The 27,838-nt window shown below is 36.7% G+C and overlaps 1 protein-coding gene across 1 annotated transcript; it reads left to right on the top strand.

The window, feature by feature from the left end:
* The first annotated feature begins 477 nt into the window (after window positions 1-477).
* Window positions 478-26,514, top strand: slc6a2 (solute carrier family 6 member 2). The gene is made up of 15 exons (XM_003437533.4): window positions 478-631; window positions 1,053-1,530; window positions 2,590-2,721; window positions 4,820-5,048; window positions 11,605-11,743; window positions 11,917-12,051; window positions 12,674-12,777; window positions 14,137-14,261; window positions 14,460-14,572; window positions 17,737-17,865; window positions 18,523-18,622; window positions 21,174-21,274; window positions 22,968-23,135; window positions 24,319-24,390; window positions 24,672-26,514. The coding sequence occupies exons 2-15, from the start codon at window positions 1,233-1,235 to the stop codon at window positions 24,693-24,695; spliced, it is 1,869 nt and encodes a 622-aa protein (XP_003437581.1). The 5' UTR covers window positions 478-631; window positions 1,053-1,232; the 3' UTR covers window positions 24,696-26,514.
* Window positions 26,515-27,838: the final 1,324 nt, after the last annotated feature.

Below are 27,838 nucleotides of genomic sequence, written 5' to 3'. Positions count from 1 at the left end.
TTTAGTGCAGAGAAGAAACAGATAAAGTCCAAATTAAAACATTAAAAAAAAGTTTTGGTGTATGTGAAATTTACGTACTATAAAAACATGAAGGTAAAGTGATCATAAGTCTCTTGGACAACGTTAAATCCAAACACCAAGTAGAAATGCACATACATGCGCTATCGTTTTACCCCCATTCTTATCACGGAAAACTTAAACATCAAATAAATCAACATATTCTAAAAAGTTTGTGTTGTGTACGTTTTGTGTGTTTGTTTTTCTCACATACTTCGTTTATAGAAAAAGCAATGCTTCCTATAAGTTCGTACAAGTTTCGTTCCACGTGGAACAATCTTACCACGACTGTACAGTCGGATGTAGGCGTGCAGATTTATGGAAACTTGAGCTATGACAAGCCAAAAAAAAAAAAAAAAATCATGCCAAGTCGACATCAAACTGGAGAGAAAGCGTTCAATTATGAAATATCACGTGGAAGGGAGAGAGGAAAGCGATTTAAAAGCTCGCATTTTATATCGTCTCTGCTGGAGAAGGCGAGCCTTAAAGTTCCTTCAGAATGGGCAGTCTTCCCTCAGAAGCATCTGGACAACAACAGTATCGGGTCATAGAGTCGTGTCCTTAACTTTACCAAGTATGGAGGAAAAGCCTTTTATTTGCAGGACTTTAAATTGCGTTAGCAACAATGGCATTCAACCATTTATCCTTTTTTAAAAAAAATTATCCTTATGATTAATGTTTTAGGTAATTGTTAAGTAGATTGTTCAGCGCACAATGCGCTCAGTGCGCGCTGTGACGTAGAGAGGATTTTACTCTGAAGTATGCTTCACTTGTCACCTCGTGTTCCTCACTACATCAGATTCCACAGGCATTTTTCCTTAATGGTTTACTAATAATAGTAACTCAGATTCAGTAGGTCTGTTTCCTACAGGACGAAAAACGTCGCTTTTTTTTAATCTTCGCAGTTCTAAGAAGTTTCCCGCTGTGCGTAACTGAAACTTTACGCACAAATACCAAATTTCTCTAAACTCTGTTTTTCCCCCCCTCCTTTTCAGCCCATGTACACGGGAGTATCACCTGTAGTGTCGGCGGAGAACACTTGCGTATCCGCTTTTTGCCGGCGGGATAGCGGTCCTTATTCAAGCGCACCGACCCAGACCATTAACTCCACCAGAACCCGCAGGGGGCCGTGAGAGCGCCGCGCCAGCGTGTGCTTCGTACTCACTGCAGAGAAGATGAATATCCAGGTTATGCCAGAGCACAAGCTCTCATCGGTTGCCCCAATGAAACAGTGCAATGTGGAGAAAAAAGAGGTAGAACTGATTCTAGTGAAGGATCAGAACGGCGTCCAGTACACAAATTCCTCGATCATTCCCACCAATGGAAGTCGCGTAGGTCCACCCGGATCCTCCTCCGAGGACAACCGAGAAACTTGGGGCAAGAAAATAGACTTTCTCCTGTCGGTTATTGGCTTCGCGGTGGACCTGGCTAATGTCTGGAGATTTCCTTACTTGTGCTACAAAAATGGAGGGGGTGAGTATGTGGGCTCTGTTTCTAATGAGTGTGAATATAAAGATGCTTATCTATTTTTTTTAATTACCAGTCTGATTCTGTCACTAAATAGTCGTAATGTAACGGCAAAGAACGGATGGACAGCGAAAATGAACTACAAATTACCCTAGGTGTCCTTAGTAGATTTTCTTCTGTACTGATGTTCCTTTATTGATGATGATGAGTAAAGTGTGTGTAGATCTGTTTTTTATTATTTATGTTTATTTCCTAAACAAATAAAGTAAATGTCCTTTAATGAACTTAGCTGATGACAAGACATAAAATTCATGATTTGAAACTGTCAGATAATTAATGAAAAGTGACGAAAATTTAAACTGGCTTGTGGCTCTTCATAAATTCTGGGGACAAGATAATCAACATAAAAATTTTTTTTTCAAATGTACTTAATAGCTTTAGCCAATATATGTAAACTGGACTTTAATGGATTATGGATTGTTTGCAAAACTACCAAACACTGCATTGATGCTATACACCAGCGAGAGAGAAAAAAAGTACAGTGTGTGGTTAAATAAACAAAGGAATTTAAAACAAAGTAGTGTTTTACTTTCAACACTAATGACAACAGAGTGCTCACTAGAAGGTGCGCCCTGTCCTATGTTTGTCTGCATGTGCATTCACATCAACATGTTGTGGTCTGTGTTCAAAGTGGTCACCTCTACCGCTGACCTGTCAATCATATAGGCCCTCAGCAAAATGTATTCATTACTGTGGATAATGTGTCAGTTGTGATGGACAATGTCAAGAACAATTCAGTTGTGAAAGGTTGTTTCCATTTTGGTGGGTGTGCTACTGAGGCACAGCATGAAAATAGCCATGAGCCATCCCACTTGTATGTTATAGTGTGTTGCTTTTATAAGTATGTTATGGTTTGTGGCTTTTCCAAGAATGTTGAGCCCCCTACCACTTCCTTTCTCCTTTTCTTTTTGGATATTGTGTTTTGTTTGGCTCTCATTTCACTATCAGGCACCCTTGTTAGTTTTTTTGAAAAATATTTAATTGACATTATTTCTCTCCTTCCAGGTGCCTTTTTGATTCCCTATATTCTTTTCCTGTTCATTGCCGGGATGCCATTGTTCTACATGGAGCTTGCCTTAGGCCAATATAACAGAGAAGGAGCAGCTACGGTTTGGAAAATATGCCCCGTCTTTAAAGGTGAACTGTGACACACCCAAACACAGAGACACTACAGTTACCTGCACAGCCATATATGTCTATATACTTCACCCTTCACTGATCTCCTAATCTGTATACCTGCTTTGGTCATGTTGTTTTTGCTTCTGTTCAGTGTCTTGCCCTTTAATTTTGTCCATCTGTTCTTGTCCTTTCGCCCTCAGAGGTGAATAGTGTTACTTTAAACTAGTGTCTGTCACATTGGCTCTTTCATCTCTCTGTATGTTCTTTAATCCCTCACCTATTGTACTTCCAACCCTGCAGCCTTCTGCAAATGTCAACTTTCCACGAGTGAAACAAAACCACACTAGGCCAGTGTTAACAGTACACTAAGGAAAATAGATGGTTACAAGTTAATCACTCATATTAGACAGAAACACACCGAAACATCTCCAATAAACACAGTCTATTTTAGATTTACAGAGAAGGACCGTGACCTCACTGGAGTTTGTAGCTAGCTTAAAACCTTTAATTTATTACCACCAAAATGACAAGTGCTTTTCATATTATGTAAACCAACTGTAGCCACTCAGAATGTTTAGATATTTTGTCAGAATAAGAGTGAATTGTTTTTCTCTCCTTGTATTTTTTTTTCCAAAGTCTTGCCCTCCATGTTTTCACTGGCACTGATTCCCTACTGTTATCTTTATGAAGATAACTGACTGCCAATATGTGCCAAAATCTTCAGATGCTGATTTCAAGAGCTCTTTGCAAAGCAAAAGCAAAATTCAGCAATGGTATTACAACACAGTTAAAAAAATCCACAGGAGTGCAGAAAACACGCAGATAGTTATTACCTAAAAACAAAACAGATCTACAGCGTGCAATAGAGTGCTACAATAACAAAATAGTCTGAATAGCCAGTGGACACTGTTTGGCCACACATTTTCATAGATTATAGGCCTTGGACTAAAGTTTGTATGCTCTCCCTTGCAATCTAACAATGAAAGAACAACTGTTAGACTAAGTCCGTCACTATTACCTGCATCAATAAATCATCTTCTGCATCTTCATAGCAACAATTCAGTGTAGCAACATGTTGCAACTCCGCCACATGTTATTATGTATCTTACTGTTCAGTGAGGTAGATTGTTGCCTTCGTATAATGTTTATACAAGCTACTCCATGTTCGCATATTGTTGTAACTCTGGTGTCAGAAGCTTTAGAACTGTTTTACAATACTCATACATATGACTTACACTTGTGCTCGTGGCAGACTTTAAATATTAGTAGACTAGTGTGCACCTGATGACTTAGACAATGAAATATATAGGAGAATAAAGCTTATCAATTGAGAAGAAACCTAATCACATTTAATCACAATGACTTATGCAACCAATAACTGTTTAAACTTCATTTGACAAAATGTACAAAAACAGTTCATATAAAAACTTGAAAAGTTTAACAATAAAGGAGGTATTACAGCGTGTATCTTCAAAAACCGCCAGAGAAGTCCCTCTGTCTCCACTGTTAAAACAGCACCAGTCACTGCTTTTGTTGGCTTTTGTGCTAAGGCGGATTTGTTTTTTTTCCTGCGTAGAATGAGTGGGTGATGGGTTTATGGGCTTCTCTTTTTCATGTAAGGACATTACATTCCAGAGTAGGCAAAATAACCCACCCAGAATCCATGAAAATATAGTGGATATATTTGTGTGTGTGGACAGTATTTCTGTTTTAAAAAAACAGGTAAATTTTCAGGTATGTGTATTTATCATTTACTACAGTCCCAATGAAAAAATATAGGTGCAGGTCATGGCAATGGCGAAACGATAAAACAAAAACTTGTTCCCAGGGGTATGTCTGCAACCTCTAGTGCTTATTTGCCCGTGTTACCCATTGTTTGTTGATTATATCGCTTTTTCTTGAGTAATGGGTGAACTCCACCTCATTTTCCATTGTTTATTTATTATACTACCTGCTATATACACTTATTTTTTTACAAATTATCTTGAAAAAAACCACATTGTAATACCACATTGGAGTGTTTTTTTTTTTTTTAAAGAACTTGACAACTGCATGAATTCCATATTGTGAGAGTAAGCCATAATTTCTTTCTCATTAATAACCCGATGTTCCTTAGGTGTGGGCTACACTGTGATTCTCATAGCCCTGTATGTTGGCTTCTACTACAATGTCATCATTGCTTGGTCACTCCACTACCTGTTCTCCTCCATGACTACTGAGCTGCCGTGGCTCAGATGTGGGAACAGCTGGAATAGTGTGAACTGCACTGAATTCAATGGATCTCTTCCTGAAAATGGCACATCATACGCCAAGTACAAGCATACACCAGCAGCAGAATACTATGAGTAAGTGATTTCTGAAATTAATTTGTCAGACAATAAACTATTTAGAGTACTGGATTTTGACAAAAATGAAAATGGGCAGACTTTTTTAATTCAAAGCAAAATTAGCTTTTTTGATGAGTGACAAAATCATTAGATTAAAAACCAGAAGCATGTATGACAATCCATCTACATCTGTTTTTAGTAAAACTCTTATGAAAATCTGAAGGCTAAATATATATATTGAATATGTAGAGTAAATTAAATAGTAAATCAGTAAATGTGAAAAATGTAGTGATCTTCATCACAGTATTGTATATAAATATACATTTTTTAATTGATGACAGTGCTTTGGCCTGCTTAAACATGAAGTTACTGTCTTCATAAGACAGTGTTTAAATGTTTTGTTCATTCAAAACTTAAGTATTTGTTTTTTTGTATTTTTGCTTTATTAGATGCAATTAGCCTGAGTCAGTAAACTGAATACAGTATAATGATTTACATTTTAACTATGACATACTGAAGTGAAGCATTCTAGTTTTGAAGTTGTTCTCACAATAACATTAGAATAACATATACACCTGGCTAAAATAACCCAAGTAATACTTACAGAGGAAAACTACCAGTTATGGAAACATGAGTAGAAGACTTCATAATTGTCCAGCTATAAATGTTTTCCCTGTAAAAGGCTTAAACATAAAAAGTTGAAATGCACTCTTTGAAGTGAATGAAAACGCTCCATCTGTTTATACTTCAAAGCCAGCCAGTTCTTCCCTAGCTTCTGTGAAGACTGACTGTGCAGTCCAGAGGAAGTCTGTGAAATGATTTGGACAATACAAGGGACACATGCTAAGCATGACGCACAGAATACATTGACCGTGCAACACAGCCAATGAGCTTTTCTAGAGTTTTCACTCCCATTCGGCTGAGCATGTATGTTTATTTAATCAGTATCCATAGTTATCTTTCAAACTTCAGGAACCTATAAACTTGATTTGTTTTTAGGTATCAAACGCTTTTTATTTAACACAAAGAGGTCAGTATTCACATGCAGACTCTAACCTTTTGGATTACGTCAGATCCTCAAAGAAGTGATGCAATATTACTTAAAGCATAGACAGGCTCCATAAAACCACATCTCAGAATATATATTCTTCATATATTATTGAACTTCATTCACAGACAACAATGGGGTACTTTAAGACAGATCTCACACTGCAGGGGACAATAAATCCTCCTGCTTACAGCTAGCTTTGAACACAGGAGCAATGCCAAAGCACAGCATGAGGAAGGCCAACTGAGTCAACAGTTCTCTTGCTTCACCTTTTGAGTTTAGTTTGTAACATGAACTTAGTGTGTATCAAAGTTCAACAGTAAAACAAACTGTAAAATGTAATGCTTTCAAAAAACGGGTTGTGCTTTACGTGGCTTACCAACCTAAGTGCCAAGTACAGCATTTCAGTGCAGTACATTATAGGCAGAAGACAGAAAGTGTGTACACATATCGTCAACCAATTAAACTAATATGACAAATATTTTAGGAAGTAGCTGTCAGTTGAATATTCTTTGATGTAGGGTAACGTCTAATGATCCTATACCAGCTTGTTCATTGGTTATTTTCAACTAAAATTCCAAAAAAAAGCCTAATTATTGATACAGCCTTTGTACCCTCAGAGTAACACTAAAATATCTGACAAAGACCTAAAAAGTGTTTAATAATAATTCATCTGAGGTTTGTCACCTCACTGTTACCTTTCCTGCAAACATTTGATGGAATTTTATTATAGCATAAAATAATGATTTCTAACTATTGTTAATTTTGAATAAAATTCAATGGAATTTTATTCCACTGAATTCTTCTAGAACCAAGCCTTTCCATTTGACAGCTATCTTGCCAATGGCTCAAATCAGATTGTGGACACAAGTTAACATATCTGGATTATGAGAGTATTGAACCAAGACCATGTGATTCATGTTATGTTACTTTGGCAAAAAACAGAGAAAAGAAAGTATACTTGCATAGATTCTTACTATGTTAAAAAATAGAGTTATGTTTCTGTAACTACATAACTGAAAATGTGGTGAACCTCTATTGCATCAGTCGATCAACAAGAATTTCCCCTTTTGGCTTTTGATTGGCTGAGACAGCCAATTCTGTTGCATGGATTGCAGTTTCCTCATAGATTTGTATTATTTTGAATTACGTCTCGTATGAGGTCCCTGATGTCCTTTTTTTATCTTTTTCCACTTCTTTTATATCAAGTCAGTTGAGAGGAAGAGCTTTTACATTACATATACAGCAAACATACACTATGCCTTAATATGACTTCGCTTTATATAGGTAAGATAAGATAAGATAAGATAAGATAACCTTTATTAGTCCCACACGTGGGAAATTTGTTTTGTCACAGCAGGAAGTGGACAGTGCAAAAGTTATGAAGCAAAAATTAGAATAAAATAAGAATAAATAGAGTACACAACTGTACAGAATAGAATAAAATACTATATACAGTAGAATAAAATAGAATAAAATATACAATAAGATAAAAATAGAATACAAATGCTATATACAACTGAGTAAAAATACAACGATGCCAGAAAAGATTATTGCACATTAGTGTTATTGCACATGTGTGGATGTGTGTGTTTGATCAGTTAAAGTCTTTGTTGTGCAGTCTGACAGCAGTGGGGAGGAAAGACCTGCGAAATCTCTCCATCCCACACCGTGGGTGATATCAAACTAAATTTTAAATCATGTAACAGGGTTTGGCTTGGAAGACGTCAGCTGCAGGAGTCACGTAAGGACAGCCAAAAACATGATCTCTGCCAAAAAATCTGACCTGGGAAAAAGAGATTTGCTGGGCATTCCTCTGTGATTAATATGATAACTTTTACAGTATCAGATCAAAGAAACCTCCCGAACGTTAAATTCCCTGATCAGTGAATCATTTCAATTACCATAAAACATGGTATCTTTGCTGTCTCATTGCTTAAAGCCATACATGTCAAAAAAACACCGGCTTTCACTTAATATTTAGTCTACTAGTTTGCTTCAAATTACTTTTGAAATGGCTAAACAGCTTTGGGAAACACTTTCTCCTTACACAATTCCAAATTAGTATTTCTGTAATTTCTTAATAAAATAACATAATGACTAGGCTTTGTTTACAAAAAACAAACTTGTAAGAAATATAAAACTCTTTTCCATCTGGTCTGTGCTGTAATTTGGTTTTTAAGCTTTCAGTAATATTACAGTATGATTCCTCTTATAACAATGATTTCTTTGTCAGAAAGAGGAACACATTGACGAGTCGCTCTCTTTATCCCTGTTTTCGGTCTCTACCAACTCCTGAAGCAAAGATCTGAGACATTAGATTTGATTCTATACTTTTTTGCTAGCTATAGAATACTAACTGTGAAACGTGAACCAAAGTAATAAAATGAAACAGAGCTGAAAAATTAGTGGATTCTTTCAGTTGATTCAAAATAAGAGCCAGCATCCAATGATACATTGTGTGTTGTGTGTCTACACTACTTCACACAATCCAGTTTTCTTCTTAATCCACTTTTGTTTTTTCTTTCTTAGATTTGTTGTTCCCAGGCGTAGTACAAAGGCTTTGGGCACACACTAGGCTCCATCTTAAAGTCTCCCTGATGACAAGTGTAATCAGACATGATTAGACATGATTCATTAGACCTGATTAAAGACAGATTCTGTAAAAAAATATGTTCCATGTTTTACTCCTGTCAGAGTATATTATTAACATAAATGATGAGCTTATCAACCAAAGTTACAACTAGAAATATTTTTTTAACTAACTCCTTTCATTATCGTACACAATATCTATTCTCTACAGATCTAGCCTGAAGCAATCACATCTGATGTCATGTCAAGGATAACTAGACTTGATAAATAGCTCTCATTTGAACAAAAATATCTAATTTCACAGACACTTGAAGAAACTGCTTTTGCTTCTGCCACACACATGAATTTAACATTTGTTGAAATAGTTGTTCCAAAATAGCAAGGATAGAATCACGTGTAAGGATAGAATCACGTGTAATTTATTAAATAAAGCAGATTAAAATTACACAGAGGCGTAACTTGACACTCAACTTTGGTCCTTAGTTTTACATATGCTTTTTGTAATTTTTTAACCAACTTGAAAACCAGGCTGAATGTAAAGTAGTGTGCTAGCTTCAAATATACAGAGATGAGTAATGGTAACAGTGAGTGTTGGGATAGCAGAACAACTGGCTTAGTGAGTGACCATTAGACTAAATGTGTTTAGAGTAACTCGGCCTAAGGGACCTGGATTTATGTTATAGTGCGCATGTACTGGCAGTGCTTTATCAATGCTATCAGATGAGCAAGGAGGCTCTGGGGCATTACAGCATAACACTTAGACAAGGCCTACAGGCCAGAGCAGAGACTCTCAGCTCCTCTCCTCAAATAAACTGATGTCTTCACACGAGCATCTTCTTCCCCGAAGACCATATAGCTTTGAATATATTATCTGAAAAAGATAAGCAAATGTCTGTCTCTGAACAGTCTTCGGTTTGTATGTCCTTGAGGATACTTGTGTCGGGCTGTTGTGTAAGCAACCTGAATATCAGATCCAAATCCAGTTCCACTGCTTATCAGCCCATAACATCACATGGCAATTAAATTTTATCTTTCTTGAGGAAAGTCTTAGGGCAAATGTGAGAGGAACAAAAGTGCTGTTAAATGTTTTACTGCACGATATTGATATCCAATTAAAATCAAACCAACTCCCAGTACTTATCAGCTCTGGACCAACATCTAACAATTTATATTATCATGACCTGGCTTGTTTTTGGGTTGTTGCCTATCACAAGCGCTCATTGGGACAGACTGATCTCTTGGGGTCCCATGGATGCAGACTCTTAAACTGATGCTTTGGAAAGCATTTTTCATGCACTCCAACAACCGCCTCCTTTCACAGTGTTTTTGAGTAGATCTAAAGATTTTAAATTATTATTATTATTACTATTATTTTAAATAAATTCCAGATGTTGCAACCACACCTAAAAACAGCAAAACCAGCATTGCATTTATCTGCTGTCTTAATCTAAAGAGAAAATCAAACTATTTTCTATATTCTTCAGCCAAACTGTAGATATTTCTTAGTAATAGTAATGAATAACTGTATAAAAACAGATATTCATTATGTCTGGGTTGGTTCTCATTCATTCAGGTCATGGTAGTCTAAGGAGCTTAGAAAGTAAGTGACTGGACTTCTTTACCTAAAGATCTTTAAAAAATTCAGTCACTTTCTTTCGAAGCTTCTTAGGAGACATTCATAATCAATCCAACATTATGTGGCACTTTGAAACTTTTAAAAGTAAAGATGTCAATTTGGTTAACAATAAAAGAAAGATATGTATCTCATGAGTTTATCCATTTATGACCAGTATGACCAGTGTGTAGTCTTATAATCTTTGCCCAAAATTAATTTGACCAAAATCAAGAAAAGTCACTGTAAAGATTCAGAAGAAAATGCACTCATAAGGACATTGTTAACTCCTCTATAACTTAAATTTGCTAATTTTGTATTGTTTCTAAATGTGTTATGAAACAAAAGTGAATTTTTTTGTTGTGCTGGAAGACATACTAATATTTTAGGAAGACATATTAAGTAACCTGAAAGATGAACTTTTCACCATACAGTATGTGTACAGGTTTTTCTAAGCATTTGAAGCTGTGAACTTCCTTCCCATTACTCTAGAGCAAACATTCAAAGAATGGCCTAGCAGATGAAAACAATATTTACTGTAGATAGGGAAGGAAGAGATACCATTTGTCTTTCTTTGTTTCATTATGTCATAACACTGCACTTGAATCTTTGAACCCCGATCTTACAGTAGCGTTTGGCTTGAGGAATAGCCTTATAAAAGTGGAACAATACCATAGGTCTTTATTGACAGTTTCAAAGCATTTGTGTGCAGTTGGGTGACAAAGGAAAGCAGTTAATTCACTTGAAAAGCCTGGAAACAAAATGCTTTTTTCATTCAATTTCAAACAACTTTCATCCCTTAACTTTGTTAAGTGACAAACTGAGGAAACCTTCAGCTACTAGTTGAGAATGTTGGGACCCATTTGTCTCACACGCTGTCTTCCGTTTTTACCTATTTGTTCACTTACTGTTTTTAAGACTACCAAAACTGTTGTATAAAATGAGTGGGCTTATTCATCAAAAGGCATGTCTGGTAAGATATAGCTTCAATGATAAACAAATAAATAAATAAATAAATGAGTTAATAAAAATAAATGAGTAAATAAATACATGAATGAATTTGAGATTCCTTATCTGTGGCAACTTATGCTAAAAGGAGTGTTACATGACAGTTTATATTGATATATAGCATGTGTGTTTTGTATAATTTTTAATAGATATATGATTTATGGCTTTGTTATTTACCAACAATGCTGTATAATTCTTCAAAAATAGCTTGTGAAATACTAAAAATAGTTTGAATGGAAGTATACACTGCATGAAAAGGTGGAAGAAAAGCCCACTTGGTGTCATGATATAGTGCTATCTATCATCTTTTGCAGACGGGGTGTGTTGAATCTTCATGAAAGTAGTGGTATCGAGGACCTGGGCTGGCCTCGCTGGCAGTTGGTTTTGTGCCTGGTTGTGGTAGTCTTCATCCTGTACTTCAGCCTGTGGAAAGGTGTCAAGTCTTCCGGCAAGGTACAGCCATGGATCAACAAACAGTTTTCTCAGCCTGAATCATTTCATACTAACTGTATCCAATCCAAGTGCAATGATTGTTCACATCCACAGTTCATTGCATTGGATATGTTTTTATTGAGAAAAAGGAAAATAGGATTTCCTTTTCCTTTATCTGTTTGTTCTCTACTCAGGTGGTGTACATTACAGCTACAATGCCCTATGTGGTCCTTTTTGTGCTGCTGATCCGAGGCATAACTTTAGATGGGTCTATGAAGGGCATCAAACAATACCTCTCCATTGACTTCAATCGACTCAGCGACCCAGAGGTCAGAGATAGAGAAATTCCCTGTTTCAGTGCTATGCAGATTTATACTTTTGTGCTTTTTGCAGATGCTGAGTTGTTATTGAGTTGTTGTTAGGAGTTAGGTCATGAAACTCTCAGGTGCATTACTTAATCTGCTGCAAAAAAACAAACAAAAAAACAATCATGTCAGTGTCTAAGTCGATTTACACAGCCCCCTTTCTGAGTTACTGTTATGTAGTGGGTGGAGTATGTCATGCTTAGGGTTAAATGCTAAATTTCATTAGTGCCTCCCAGACTGAATGAATGTACAGTATATGAATGAATGTGCTCTATACACACAGTCTTGAGTCACAATCTTCCACTGTCTGAGCTCACGTATGTGTGTAAGTGTTGATATTTATGTTTTGCAAAACATTTGCGCAACATCCATAAATAATGTACCTGAAATGTTTTATAAAATAGAGCCTCGTGTTCCTGGCTGATTAATAAAAAGGTGCAGGTAGACAATGATTTGTTTTTTCAAAGATGATATTCAGGGAAGTAATGAAAGTTAGCGTATTTACGCCAGCCTATGGCTGTGTGGCATTTTAGGTGGGAACCCTCTCTTTAGGAATTGACTCATTTTCTTGTTACTTTTGGCATAGGTGTGGATTGATGCTGCAACACAGATATTCTACTCGCTGGGTGCAGGATTTGGTGTGCTCATTGCATTTGCTAGTTACAACAAATTTGACAACAACTGTTACAGGTAAGGGTTTGCATTGTATTTCTGATAATCTCAAAATAAGCCCATTGCAAAATAGATCCTGCTACTTTTAGGCTGCCCTTTTTTTTTCAGCTGTTAATTGGATTATGCTGCAGAGGTGATCTTGATCTGTCTAACGTAGCCCAATGACCAGGTGTTAGCAGAGCAGATAAAGTACAGGCCCGGAAGAGCTGCCAAGTAATAGCCAAAGGCTGTATGTTCACTGGTCTGTTTAAATGCTGCTTTTCCTCAGGAAACATAGGAAATCTGGTTGTAGACTTGACTAATCTTTTCCACATAAATAGGTTGTAGTTGTCCTATTACAGGGAAATGCTGGCGGCAAATGAGGTGTTTGACCTATGGTGTTACGGTCTAGAGAGAGAGAGAGAACGTTTTCTGCTTAGTGTAACAGGCAGACAACTCTTGATTTTTGTAAAACAGTTGCACAAAATACTTAGCTAAAATAAGTGATTATTATTATTAACTGCTTATATTATCAAATAAGTGGATATTAAATAATGCAAAGAGTCATCACAGAGGCCTCCAAGCTAAATCTGTACAATGTGGTATATGCATTGTGGTCCCTGCTCTTCTGTCCTCTCTCATTTATTCATGTTTGCTAAACCCCAAACTAGGCCTCTTTTGCCTTCCTCCTCTCATGTCCCATTTAGAAATGTGATTTGATTGCTGGCAGGTGGAATTTTCACTAAGTCTTTAGTGGCAAATGAATAGATTTGAACTATTTGAAAGGCAGTAGCCTGGAAGAACAAGCAAAGTTGGAAAGAATTTTGTTTGAATACCAATAGAGACAGAAAAATCCTACACAAGGTATTTCTTCTCTCACAACTAAAAGAAACAAAGCAAAAAAGAAAGAAAGAAAACACCACCTAACTAGCGAACATAGAGTTAATTAAATAAATAGATAAAAGTCCTGGTGACTAAAATTTAACCTAATCATTTTTAATAAAAATATGGAATATGAAGTTACTATGAAAAATGAATACAGCTTAAAATGATCAGGAAACTCTTACTGAAATAATAGGAAATATAATATTAAAACAGGCCAGTTCCATTTAAAAATTGAGCTATTTGCATTAGTCAGATTATTTGTCTGATACTATTTGTGTAATCAGTATAACTATTAATAAACTATGTGTCTAAAATGACTGTGTTAATTTGTCTTATTAAATGAAGATGCACAGGCTCACATGCTGATTAACTATATAGATGTAAATTAATTAATTGTACTATAAAGATCGAAAAGGTCAGATAGCTGGCACTTTTAAAAATAGAAGGTATACAGAAAAAAAGAAAACTGTTCCTTCTTAACTTTTTATTTTTGCATGTGCTTTCTTAATCTAGGGATGCTCTCTTGACCAGCACTGTGAACTGCGTTACCAGTTTCTTCTCGGGGTTTGCCATCTTCTCTGTGCTCGGATATATGGCTAAAAAACATGGGGTGGAGGTAAAAGATGTGGCAACAGAGGGTAGGTTTTTGGATTTTCACATGTGACCAATAAAAACATTAGTAATACTGATATCACTAACTAACCTATATTACTGTAGTGCTTTTTATATGTGATTTTTAACTTTGGAATAAATGATACAGTATTCAATCGTCTGTACTTAATACTGAATACACATAGATACATACAGAAATACTGAAATGTTTGTTTTATATACAGGTCCAGGTCTGGTGTTTGTAATCTACCCTGAAGCAATCTCAACACTTCTAGGCTCAACATTTTGGGCGATTGTGTTCTTCATCATGTTGCTGACTTTAGGCATTGACAGCGCAGTAAGTACTACCAACTATTACAGCAGCTCCTTAGACCAAATTAATATCCTTACAACTCAAAGTGGAGCTCTTTTTTATGAACAGCTCTTTTCAAATTATCTTTATATTTTATGTATAAGTAGATAATTGCTCACATGTTATACAAGTGGAAAATAAATATTTCATGTTGTAAACATATATAAAAGCCCAAAGACAAAAATAAGATAGCAGTTGTGCGTTGAACATTACAGCTGAAATACGTGAATATGTATGTAGAATGAGGAATTATTTTTTAAGAGAGAAAATAGTGAAAATAATCTGCACTTTGAGAAAATGCACCAAAAAGAGACATTAAGGATCAATAGAGCTCCACTCACACCATATTCAGAGGCCACGTTTCTTTAGTACAAGTTAAAGTACGTAAGGTTTCGTCTGATTCACTAAGCTGATACATAAACAAATGATTATTTGATTTTACCCTTTTTATAAGCAAATGCACTTAAGTATTAACTTACTTAACTTATTAACTTATCTATCCAATCACTTATTGTGTAGATCAGATAAGGATATATAATAAAAATATTAAACAGTATAACAGTATTTTTATTTATTTCATTAGATTCATTATTGCCACAAAACATAAAAAACGCTAAATGTTGTTACATTTGAATCAAAAGGAAACTAGCATAGTGTATGTACAGCTTTGGGTGTCATAATTTGCAGACCTTGTGTATGGTTTGTTTTTAGTGAATAACATGCCAGTAAAAGAACAGAAACATAATAATAATAAAATGAATGAATAAAATAAGCACAGATAATTAACTACTACAAGCATAAATATTAATAGAAATATTGTTACACTATGACCTAATGAATTCTTGCATAGTAAAGCTCTTACATTGTAAGTCATCAAGACTGTCAGTCATACCAAATACCTAAAGTTTATATTTTGGATGTTATTAACGTATTTAAAGATGATCTGTATTCCTGTATACCACTCTAATCTTAGGACAGAGTCCCCAAAAGTTGATTCTGTTCATCTGGACGTAGCATTTTCAGTGGGAGAAACGTTTTGTCGCTCATCCAAGTTACTTCTTCAGTCTCAGCTGACTGCAGGTTTCCCCAATCTTATAAACAGTACATTTGCATAATGACTGGAACTAGCGCCACTGAAGGAACAATGGGCTGGGAGGTCAGTTCCTTGATCATTAATATGCAAATTCTCATGACCATTGATCAACCACCACTGATCAAAGCTCATTGATCAAAGACCACTGATCAATGGCCATCAGTACCATTCACAGAGAGTTGGGGAATGGCTGCAATCACAGCATTGTAAGATGGCGAAAGATGTGCCCTTAGGCCCCCTCCTCGATTTCTTCTCTCTTTCCCATTTCATGTAAATGGCCTCCTTGACTCCGCGCTCAAACCAGCGTTCCTCCCTGTCTAAGATGTGTACATCCTCATCATTGAAAAACTGTCCACTGTCCCTGACGAGGTGGCTCTTCTATGTTGTGCCGTACGCTTCGCCAGAGGTTGTTTGGTTTCCCCGATGTATAAACCCTGGCAATCCCCCTGGCACTTAACAGCGTACACTTCCCAGCTTTGACAAATGCCCAGCTGGGATAACCACATTTACTCAGGGTCTTCTTGATATGATGTTCTTCTGCTTCCCTGGCCACTGTGTCTGTGGGGATGGTGTTTGCTCTGTATTGTAGCATCCCAATGACACCCAGTTTATGCTCCAGTGGATGATGGGAGTCAAACCTTAAATACTGATCCATATATGTAGGTTTACGGTACACATCAGCTTTTAGATGTCCCCCATTACTGATGGAAATCTCAAAGTCTAAGAAGGCTAACCTGCCACTTTTCATATCCTCCCTAGTGAATTTGATGTGTTGGTCCACCGAATTAATGTGGTCTGTGAACTGTGGTACATCCTGAGATTTGATTTTCACCCAGGTGTCATCCACCTACCTGAACCAATGGCTTGGTGGTGTTCCAGGGTAGGATAGCAAAGCCCTCTTTTCCACTTCTTACATGCACCAATTGGCCATGATGGATGAAACTGGGGAGCCCATGGCACACCCATGTTTCTGCCTGTAGAACTGACCCTTGTATGTGAAGTAGGTGGAATTAAGGCACAGTTCCAAAAGCAAACACACTTGGTCGATGCTGAGAGTGGTCCTGTTGCTGAGGTTGGTGTCATCCTGTACTCTCTTACAAACTACCTCCAACGTTTCTGTGACTGCGATGAGAGTGAAGAGAGATGTAACATCGTACGAGACCATGGTTTCATCTGCCTCCATAATGACTTCACTCACCGTCTCAACAAAATCCAACGTGTTCTGGATGTGGTGTTCAGAGCTGCCTACCAACACGTTGAGGATCGAAGCCAGAAACTTTGAGATGTTATAGGTGACTGAGTTGATCATACAGACAATTGGTCTTAAAGGTGCACCCTGTTTATCAATCTTCGGTAAACCATACAGACTTGGTGTAGCTTCTCCTAGGTATAGCCTGTGGTATGAGGTCTGGTCAATAACATTGTCTTGTTCTAACTGCTTCAGACAGTCTATCACCCTCTTCCTGTAACCACTTCCTGGGTCTCATTTCAGGGGCTCATAAGTATTTTTATCACTGAGCAGTGACAAAATTTTCTCATGATAGTCTTTCTGGTTTAGCAAAACCGTGCACCTACCCTTGTCTGCTGGAAGGATGATAATGTTGTTGTCATTACTAAATGATGTGAGTGCCTTCCTCTCCTCCATGCTGATGTTGGATGCTGGGGGCTTGCATTGCTGAGACAGGCCGAAACTTTCATCCGTAGTTGCTCTGCTTCCACATCTGCATTAATGTTGTTTTAAATTGCTGTTTCTGTGGCTGTGATCAGTTTCACTAGCAGGATGGCTATTTCACAATTGCGCATCAAAATATTGTACAGATTGAGCATTTCCAATTATTCTATAATATATCATATGCATCGCCATGCTTTTATGTGGTATGCACACATTTCACTAAGGTTTTTCTGCTAAAGTACCTATTTGAGCTAAAACACTGTCATAACAGTATTGACTAAAATTGCAAATCTGTGACTGTACGATTTCCATTGGAGTTCACTTACAGTTCAGATTCAGCTCTGAGTGTCTTGTGTCTCTTTGTGTGTGTGTGTCCCCTCCCAGATGGGTGGCATGGAGGCAGTTCTCACAGGCCTGTCAGACGACTTTAAGATTCTCAAAAGAAACCGAAAGCTTTTCACCTTCGCTACAGCTTTTGGAACCTTCCTGGTTGCTCTGCTCTGCATTACCAACGTCAGTATCATTGGTTGTTTATCTGCTTACTTACTTATTCGTGAATATCTAAATAGTAAATATTGTTTTAAATATTTTACTTTTGTAATGTTCAACGTTTGCTGTGTAAAACACAGCTGACATTTAAAATGCAAGTGACTCAAGTCTCATGACTTTATGCCATCACGAAACAAACTCAAAGAATAAGATCAAATGTGCTCTGATAACAAATCATAATTTAATTAAAGCCAATATTAGGTTTTCATTCACTTGGTATCACCAGCAAGGTAAAATTCATGCTGACTGTGGAAATATAAACTTTGGAGACAGGATGAAATTATGTTAGTGAATCACATGGTTTATTCCCTTTATCAGATCAGTAAAGTGAATGATGCCTTTCTTTTGGCTTATCCATGAGAAAGGAAACAGACTGAACCACTCAAGAGACAAATCAAAGATTTATTAAGGTCAAATGTGCATGGAATATCATCCTTTGAGATGCTAACTCCACAAACTCAACTTTAAATACTCTTGTAGTGCAAAATTAGCATATGCCGTTTATTAGTTCATTTAGGTGCAGGGACACTTGTTGGCTGATTTCACCAGATACATTATCTTCAAAGTAAAACAGTTATATATGGCATACACTCTAAATTATGGTTCTTTCCCACTTTATAGGGTGGAATCTATGTCGTGACTTTGTTAGATGAGTATGCAGCAGGGACTTCAATACTCTTTGGTGTGTTGATCGAGGCCATTGGAGTGTCGTGGTTTTATGGTAAGATATTCACCACTGCCCACTGCATCCTTTAATATTTGCTATTCTGTTAGGTTATTTATCTGTATATCTGTATATTTATCTATATTATACAGATAGGTGATAAATTAAAGTAGGAGGATGAACATTTATCCCATAAAATCCTTTTAGGATGGTATATAATTGGTCCACTTGTCTCCTTTGAGGAAATGATCTCTGCAAATCAGTTCAAAACTCAGTGGTTCTCTCTCCCTTAAACCTGAATTGGATTAGCAGAAGAGAATGGATGGATAAGAATAATCAAAGACAGAAATTTGAATAGTGAAAAAAGCAGACAGTCTGTCATAGGTTGAGCAAGAGAAGAACTACAAGCAGAAAATTAAGTTTAGTGATTAGTTTTGCTTTAGTGGAGCACATATCCAGTTTGCATTTTTTGTATTTTGCACTATTGCAGCACAGGGATGAACAAGATGACATACAGTCTGATCAAAAGTTTAAGACCACTTGAAAAAATCATATTTTGCATGTTGGGTCTTAATAAGGTTCCAAGTAGAGCTTCAACATGCAACAAGAAGAAATGGGAGTGAGACAAAACATTTTTTGAACCTGCAATTTATTGAAAACAACGCTTAAACTGAAACAGGCTGTTTTACTGCTAATCAAAAGTTTAGGACCACATGCCTTTAAAAGGCCAAATCTGTGCAAAAATGTGGATTCATTGTCATTTTCTGTCAGGTAGTCACACTGTCAATACGTTCTGATGGCAAAGGCAAAAAACTTTTCCCTTTATGAACGTGGTCAGGTTGTTGAACTGCATAAGCAGGGTCTCTCGCAGTGTGCCATCGCTGATGAGGTGGGATGCAGTAAGACAGTCGTTTAAATGATCCTGAGGGTTGTGGAACAAAAACAGTCATCATGAGATGGCATCTAAGACTGAAGGGCTTCAAAAACAAAAGGCCTCGCCTACTTGAACACCACAGAACTGACCATTTGGACTTTGCAAGAGAGCACCAAACATGGGACATTGAAAGGCGGAAGAAAGTTTTATTCTCTGATGAGAAAAAAATTAACCTTGATGGTCCTGATGGTTTCCAACGTTGCTGGCATGACAAGCAGATCCCACCTGAGATGTTTTCTATGTGCCACAGTGGAGGGGGTGCCATAATGGTCTAGGGTGCTTTTTCCTTCAGTGGAACAATGGAGCTTTAGGAGGTGCAGGGGCCTCAAACTGCCACTGGCTATGTCCAGATGTTGCAGAGAGCATCTCTCATGACTCAGGGCCCTCGTCTGTGTGTTAACGACTGGGTTTTTCAACAGGACAAGGCTAAAATACACAATGCCCCCAGGACGCAGAGTGATGTTATTCCAGGAGAATAATATTACTCTTTTGGACCATCCTGCGTGTTCCCCTGATCTAAATCCAGCTGAGAACCTTTGGGGATGGATGGCAAGGGAAGTTTACAAAAATGGACAATAGTTCCAGACAGTAGATGCCCTTCGTGCCATGTTGGAGAAATGTTCCCACTCACCTCATGGAAATGCTTGCATCAAGCATGCTGCAACGAAGTGATCAACAATAATGGTGGAACTACTCATTACTGGGTTCATTTTTTGTTTTAGGGTGGGCTTATGGTTTTTTTTGGAGGTGCAGTCCTAAACTTTTGATCAGCCTGTTTCAGTTTAAGTGTTGTTTTCAATAAATTGCATGCTCAAAAATATGTTTTGTCACACTCCCATTTCTTCTTGTTGCATGTTGAAGCTCAACTTGAAACTTTGTTAAGATCCAACCATGCAAAATATGATTTTTTCAAGTGGTCTTAAACTTTTGATCAGGACTTGACTTAAAAGTGTCATTTAGAGCAGTGGTTCCCAACCTTTTTTGTGCCACGGATCAGTTTATGTCCAACAATATTTTCACGGACCAGCCTTTAAGGTGTCACAGATAAGTAAACCAAAATAAAACCATTACCGGTACCAAAAAAAGAAGAATATTTGTTCATAACACATGTTAAAAGACCCAGGGAAACCAAGTAAATGATAAAAATGATTAAAAAAATAACGATAAAAACCGATAAAAACCCTGAAAACCATATATTTCACACCTGAGCCTCAACTCTCGCGGCCCGGTACCAAACGACTCACAGGGTGGCCTGGGGGTTAGGGACCGCTGATTCAGAGAGCTACACAGAGGCGGAGAGGGAGAGAGAAGAGTGAATTAAACAAGTCCAAGACTGAATAACTAATAACAAAACTGCAAAGATATAGATAGATTAAAATAAGAGAAATCAAGGGTTTTATACAAACAAACAAAAATCCCCTAGGGAGGCAGAAAAATGTTGATAACAACATGGTAATTTCTTTGAAATAATGATGTGAATAAGATGCTTGATGGGTTATGTCAGGTTTAGATTATCTCAGGTAACTCATGAAAAATAACAGTGGACTATGAGGGTGTAGACCATGTTGCATTTTTTCCTTGTGTCCAGTGAGACTGCATGCTTGGCACAAAGAGCTGGCTGAAGCCTACACTGATTAGTAACCTTTGCTGTTTAACTTTTTATGCCTGCCCCAGGTGTGGATCGCTTCAGTGAAGATATTGAGCGAATGATGGGCTTCAAGCCAGGACTCTACTGGAGGCTGTGCTGGAAATATGTCAGCCCTGCTTTTCTGTTGGTGAGAGCGGCAACAACAAGAAAATTTTATTCCGATACTCTGGGACAGGCATAGTATCTGAGCCCAGACCAAAACACAAACTCAGCAAGGCCAGATATAACTAAAATGTTTCAAGAATCAGCCACTGGATTTCTTGGAATTATTATTTACTTCATGTATTTATTTATTTAATTTATTTGAATATCTTGCATTCTCCATTCTTAGCTGCCTCAAGGTGCTTTATTTTACTAGGTAAAGACCCTACGATAATCCAGCAGGTCCAGTTCATTCCAGAATTAAGTTTCCTTCTCAGTGATACAGTACTGGTTAGCTCATGCAAGATGTAACATAAGATAATGATAAAAAAAAAAAGAAAGATTGGAGAACTTGAAAAAAAAAAATTTACTATGGCAGAGAGAGCACATATAAACATAAGCACAGAAGACTTTGGCTTGTACCCAGAAGGAGGGTGGGATAAAGGAGGATTGTTTGAACCTTAGTGTGCCTCCTGGCGAGTTCCTCATTGGCTGGTGGATTTAGTAGTGTGCTATTCCATGTGCATTAGAGGAAGCACATTGCTGGATTCACTGTAACGCAAAAGTTGGTGTAGACAGCCATGTGCTTCCTTTAATATATATGGCTCTCTACACCCTTCCCTGGACAAGGGTGGTGGAGACTATCAAAGTAAAACAGGAAATGAGACAGAACGCACGGACACAGACTCAGAGACACGAGCTTCACACTATGACAATACTGACACGGTACAGAGGGAACATAAGGACGGGGAGGGGTAGACAGGAGACTTGGGACTAGGACAGGCACAGAGACAGACTAGACACTGAACAGATCGAGCACAGGAACCAAAACCTAAGAACTAGAAAATCTACAGAAGACATTACCAGAATTAAACCAAAATATAATATTATATTAATCAAAACTAGAACACTGAGTCATAGGACACAGGACCATGACGGGTGGTTTGCAGAAATAAGTAAAATTACATATTGTAATGAAAATAACAAGTTATCATTGTTTAAGAGATATTTTTGTATACAGAGAATTTACATGCTTTTGTACACCAACAGAATATATGTCCTTCCTGAAAACTAAAAAGTTTAATTTGTTAGTAAGGTAGGAGATAAGTCATTTGGCAGAGATATGGCAGTGAATTCAGTTTTTACTTTTTGCGTCAGTGAATACACTTAAGTGTCCATGTGTTTCTCTGTGTGAAACAATAATTTATTCTGGACTCTAACATGGATTTACAGGCAAAGGTTTCAAGATGACAAACTCTTGTGGCCATTAGAAGCATTGTTGTTTTTACAGCCAACTTCATTAAAGAATCTGAATGCACTCATTCACAAGACTTAGGAAAATACTGCCTACTGAATGCTGAAAGAATTTGGGATTGATCATATGTTTCCCATGTTATTAAACAAGAGATAGAGTTTATAGACCAGTAGAACAGTTTATTGCAACACAAACAGTTAAACTATTTATTAAACAGGATTAACTTTGATTAAATTAGTTTCATAAATATAATTTTTTAAACATATTTTTCAATCACATTTTGCGGTATGTGGTTTCGTAAATGTGTTTTGATGGTTAGGGACGGGAATTGATAATGATTTAGTGATTCCAATTCCATTATCAATATCATTGCTTTCATTCTTTATTGATTCTGTTATTGTGACCACTTTCACATTTTCGACAGTTTGTGGTAATAGCCAGTGCTGTGAAACGACCACCCCTGAGGTATGACAACTACGTCTTCCCTGAATGGGCCAACCAAATCGGCTGGGGTGTGGCCATGTCCTCCATGCTGATGGTTCCTTTTTACGCCATCTATAAGTTCTTCAGTCTACCAGGAACATTCCGAGAGGTTTGTATCAAGATATGTTCAGCACACAAGGTTTAAAAGTAACTGTATTAATTTCGTCGCTCATACAAGTGATTTCTTCAAGCTTCTTCAGTCACTTGGATGAGTTACAAAATGTTTCTGCCACTGAAAACACAATTTGCAAATAAACATTTTCAACTTTCTTGAATTTCCTTACCTGGATGATTAAGCATGCATCAAGACATATCTGAATAGTGATATATTGACTCAAATTTTCAACAGGCTGATCATTGAAAACAAGCAAATCTAAGAGACGTTTTCACTGCGGGAAGCACTTTGTTAGAGAAATTTTAAAACAAAAATCTAATTCCTCTATATTCTTTGATGGATATTTTCTCCTGGGTAGCTATTTTTATATCTGTCACTGGAAAAAAACATTCTTTCTGATCATTTGATAGTCTAATATTTCACCATGGGCCTCAATCTCGCACACAGAGCAAACATCATATTGTGCTTCAGATTAACCTGTTTTTGATTTGAAGGATCATCGCTCAGAATAATTATTTTTTTCTTTAGTGCAAAGAGCAACTAGAAGTATAAATAAGTAGTTGGTTAAAGTGAAAAAGAAAATTATTTTATACTCTGTTAATATGTATATAGTAGACATAAAATAGAGCATCAAACACAGTGAAAATGAACCTTACATAACAGTTTCAGTGCATTGGTGTACACTAATGCTGTGTGAACTTTGCTTTTGTTAAGCTCTTGAGACCTATATTCAACACTTAGCAGTTAACTACTGTTAACTCCACTCTATTGTAACAATTCCTTCATCCTTCTGGCGTTTCCCATTGATCCTTAGTGATAAATATTATTCTCAGGTTTCTCAGGGCATGTGCTGAAAACTGTTATGATGCCTATTCGTTTCTTTGGCTGAAGTTTCCTCATGATAAATTATTTTGCAAGTTCTTTAGAAGAAGTCATTCAAACACTTCTTAATTTCTCATGCTAGAAGAGAATGCATTCCCTTGTGGAGCTCAAATATTAATTGGGCTATTTGACCATCATAAGGATATGCACAAAGGAAAAATAATAAAGAAATCAAAAGATTAAAAAGGGACAATTTTTAATATACTTTTAATATAATTTTATTTTATATATATATATATTTAATAGATGACATACTTCTATTAGAACTGATTTGTCATAATTACTTGTTTTGCAGAGAATAGCTTACTGCATCACTCCAGAACATGAACATCACATGGTTGCTGAAGGAAAAGTACGGCAGTTCAGAGTAAGGCTCACATTTTCTTTTTTGTCTAAATATGAACTGGCTAAACTGCTGTAATTCATTTGCATTTGAACACAGGTGTGCCTATTAAGTAATGACCATTGCCTATGTCTCAAAGTGTGCATGAGAGGCACACAAAATGTGGACTTAGAAATGTAATGTAATGTAATTTTACTGAACAGAGAACAATATGGAAATATAATAAGGTACTTTTAGCATGTTGATAAAACAGACCCTTGTGAGTAAGCAATAAAGTATGGATGAGTATATCTGTTGTGTTACAGCTCAGGCACTGGTTGGCCATCTGATCACAAATACAGTACCCAGAATACTATCATCCATCCTCACATCTGGTGTCTGAAGTTCCTGTGTGCCACCTGTGGTCAGACAGACAAGAAGAACAGTAGGCTCCAACCTCTCTCAGCAGCCTGCCTCTTCTCTCTGCATTTACCACCCAAGGCCTTTTGTTGTCAACAGTGGCTTCAAGCATTTTGATTCAAGAGTATGCCTGCTAACATTTGGAAATCATTCTACAGCTTCCACTACCAAGGGAGGATCACACTGTGGGAAAAATTTACAGTGATTTGCTCATGATTTTTATACACCATTTTAATTAATTAATTATAACCTTAGTTTTCATTTTGTACACTTTGCGTTATCTCTTGGAAGGTATAAAAACTAAAACAGAAGCAATCCCATTTCCCTGTATACTACTAAACAGGGGACTAAAAATGTTATAACTTTTAAACTTGTTTTAAAGATTCTTTATTATTGCGTTGTTATTGGAAGAAAGTCTCTATTCTTACCATTCTGTGTGCACAGTGACTTATCTATGTCAGTGCCTTATCAAGCAAGACACTCTATGTTTCTTACAGTTCACAGACAAAGAAATAAAATACACTGTGTCGACTCAGGAACCCACTAAACTCCAACCGCTTTGTGGATGGCAATCTCCTAGTCCTAAATTTCAAAGAGCTGGGAGTCAACAGTGCATCAAGGTCAAGCTCCTTATCAAATGAAAAACCAAGAAGAAACAATCCTTTTGTGTCACACTGTGTTATAGTAAAGGGAATAATGCATGTATTACTCCAAAGCTTCAAAGAACAGTGGCAGGCTTCGTTCAGCTCTTACGCTTTGAGAAGCATAAGAAAAACTTATAATTAAATCTTAGCCTCAAAGAATGACTAATTTATAACCTGGTTAGTCTCTGGCTGCTCACTTAAGGTGCAGGGGAAAAAATTCACCAAAACAAATGGCGTAACTGTTACAAACAGCTTTGTATTTGTGTTGTGTGACTTTTATCTTCCATTTTTTGTCTGTTTAGTGCTTCTAAAGAATCTCTGTGGCTTTTCCTTCAAGGAGACAATGAGAGAAAGGACAGTGAGAGCATGTGTGTGTGTGTGTGTGTGTGTGAGGGTGTGTGTGTGAGTTGTGTATTGGGATTATGTTGCAAACCATGCCATATGCTGTTAGCGCACATTACACAGAATACAACTATCAAATGCCTCGCTTTCTTGTGCTGTATATTAATGATTATGTTACTTGACTATAACACTTATATTTTCATTTGAAACACGACTTGTAGCGTTCCTGTTTTTCATCATCATAGAAGTGCCAACAATTTATATTAGTGATATGGTTTATCTTCTCCTGTTTTTTGTTTTGTTTTGTTTTTTTTATTGGAATGAAGTTGAAGGAGTCTAACCTTGAATCATAACAGAAAAACCTTTATTAAGGAATAAAGCCACAAAGAAAAAAACAAATATATGTGGAATATATAAGAAGATATAGAAATATATGAATATATTCTTTTGTTATATCTAATATTGTATTTATCAACTTGTTTATAGCAAACCGTGAATGTAAAGTATTTTAAACGTAACTGTCCATAGTCATAATATAGTGTTTGATGTATAGCTAAGAAAAAAAATTATATTCCATGTAACCTTGGGCTACTTTGTCACATATGAATGTGAAAAAAAAAAAACACCCTGGCTTTACTGGACTACGTTTAGAGTAATGCTATGTACAACACCATTGTCCTATTGATCGTGAGTGACAAATGTCTATGAAGAATTCTGAAGTATCAACACAATGATAATAAAGAATTTCTTCTATACAGTTTAACATTGCTTTTTCTTTCTTTATTTCCTTTTGTTTTATTTTTTAAGCATTCAGCTATTGCTAACTTCATCTGTGTGTCACAGACATTATGAACACAGTTAGTTTTACTGTTGGATAAGGACTTCTAATACTGGTTCACTGTGCCTTTTTACTCATGCTTCTAATACTGTTTTTTAGTTAATGCTCACTAAAGTTCAGTATCCTTAAGGTGGTATCATTTTCATGTTCATCAGTTACTCTAAAAGAAACTCTGAAACTATACTGCAAAGTTAGTAAATTACAGTGATAATTTGCAATACACACCAGTTTTTTTTCCACATGATGAGTTTAAAAAGAACACTTCCTTCTGCTATCTCTGTGGTTTCACTGAAAAAACATACCTCTAAATACTATTTTAGAATGGCTCAGGCATCGCTTTCTAGGCTTCCTGAGCACTGCCCAGGATGGTTATGAGTGGTTTAAGTAAAATCAACCTGAGTATTTAAAGCTGTGTAAGGATAATAGTGCATCCAGCAGTACGGCAGTACACTAGAGGTTTGAGTTTGCAATACTAGCAGAATCATACTGCAAATGACAAGGTCTACATTTAACCTTATTTAATTTAATGGAAAGGTGATGCTAAATTTTCCAAGGCTTAAGCAAGATTCCGGAGAGTAAGCAAGCCATCACCTCCATAACTACTATTTTCAGTATTTCATTGCCTACCAAACATACCACCATGTATGAATAAGGATGCTCTAATGAGTCTGATACTGGTCTAATTGTGTCTGCACAGGAGGTATCAGGCCAGTAATCTTTTTCAGGTCACTAAAAATACCTAAATAAATAATAGTACCTAGTACACAGAGGTACATTCATAAAAAAATAGGTTATAGGACTAAAGGTCTAAAAAAAAATACTCTTTGGCCATTGTGTCACACACATAACTGGACTGAATAGTACATACCCTTTCAATCAGCTGCACAAGATAATTAGCAGAAGTACATGGCTGATTTTTTTTATTTGTAGACATGAATAAGGCACAGTTACCTTTACCTTTACTCGTGTGTTTGGACTGCAACACCATAGTGTCCATAGCTATAATTAGTTCTGTCTATACATTAACCCTGTGGCTGGCACCCACTTGTTCCAAAGTCGATATGGAGACAGACACAAAGATGTGTACCCTACTTTTAAGGAACTCCTTAACTTGACCAGTTTCAATTCATAGGTAAAAGCATGGCTGGAGGACATCCAGCACCCTTACCCTATTATCTTGCAGGCCACTAAGATAATTCACAGGTTCAGTAGCACATAGGTTAATGAGAATCACTGTGAAACAGAAGGT

Source organism: Oreochromis niloticus, linkage group LG1 (genome assembly GCF_001858045.2).
Source record: "Oreochromis niloticus isolate F11D_XX linkage group LG1, O_niloticus_UMD_NMBU, whole genome shotgun sequence".
Taxonomy (NCBI): domain Eukaryota; kingdom Metazoa; phylum Chordata; class Actinopteri; order Cichliformes; family Cichlidae; genus Oreochromis; species Oreochromis niloticus.
This window is presented reverse-complemented; position numbering and strand designations above follow the sequence as displayed.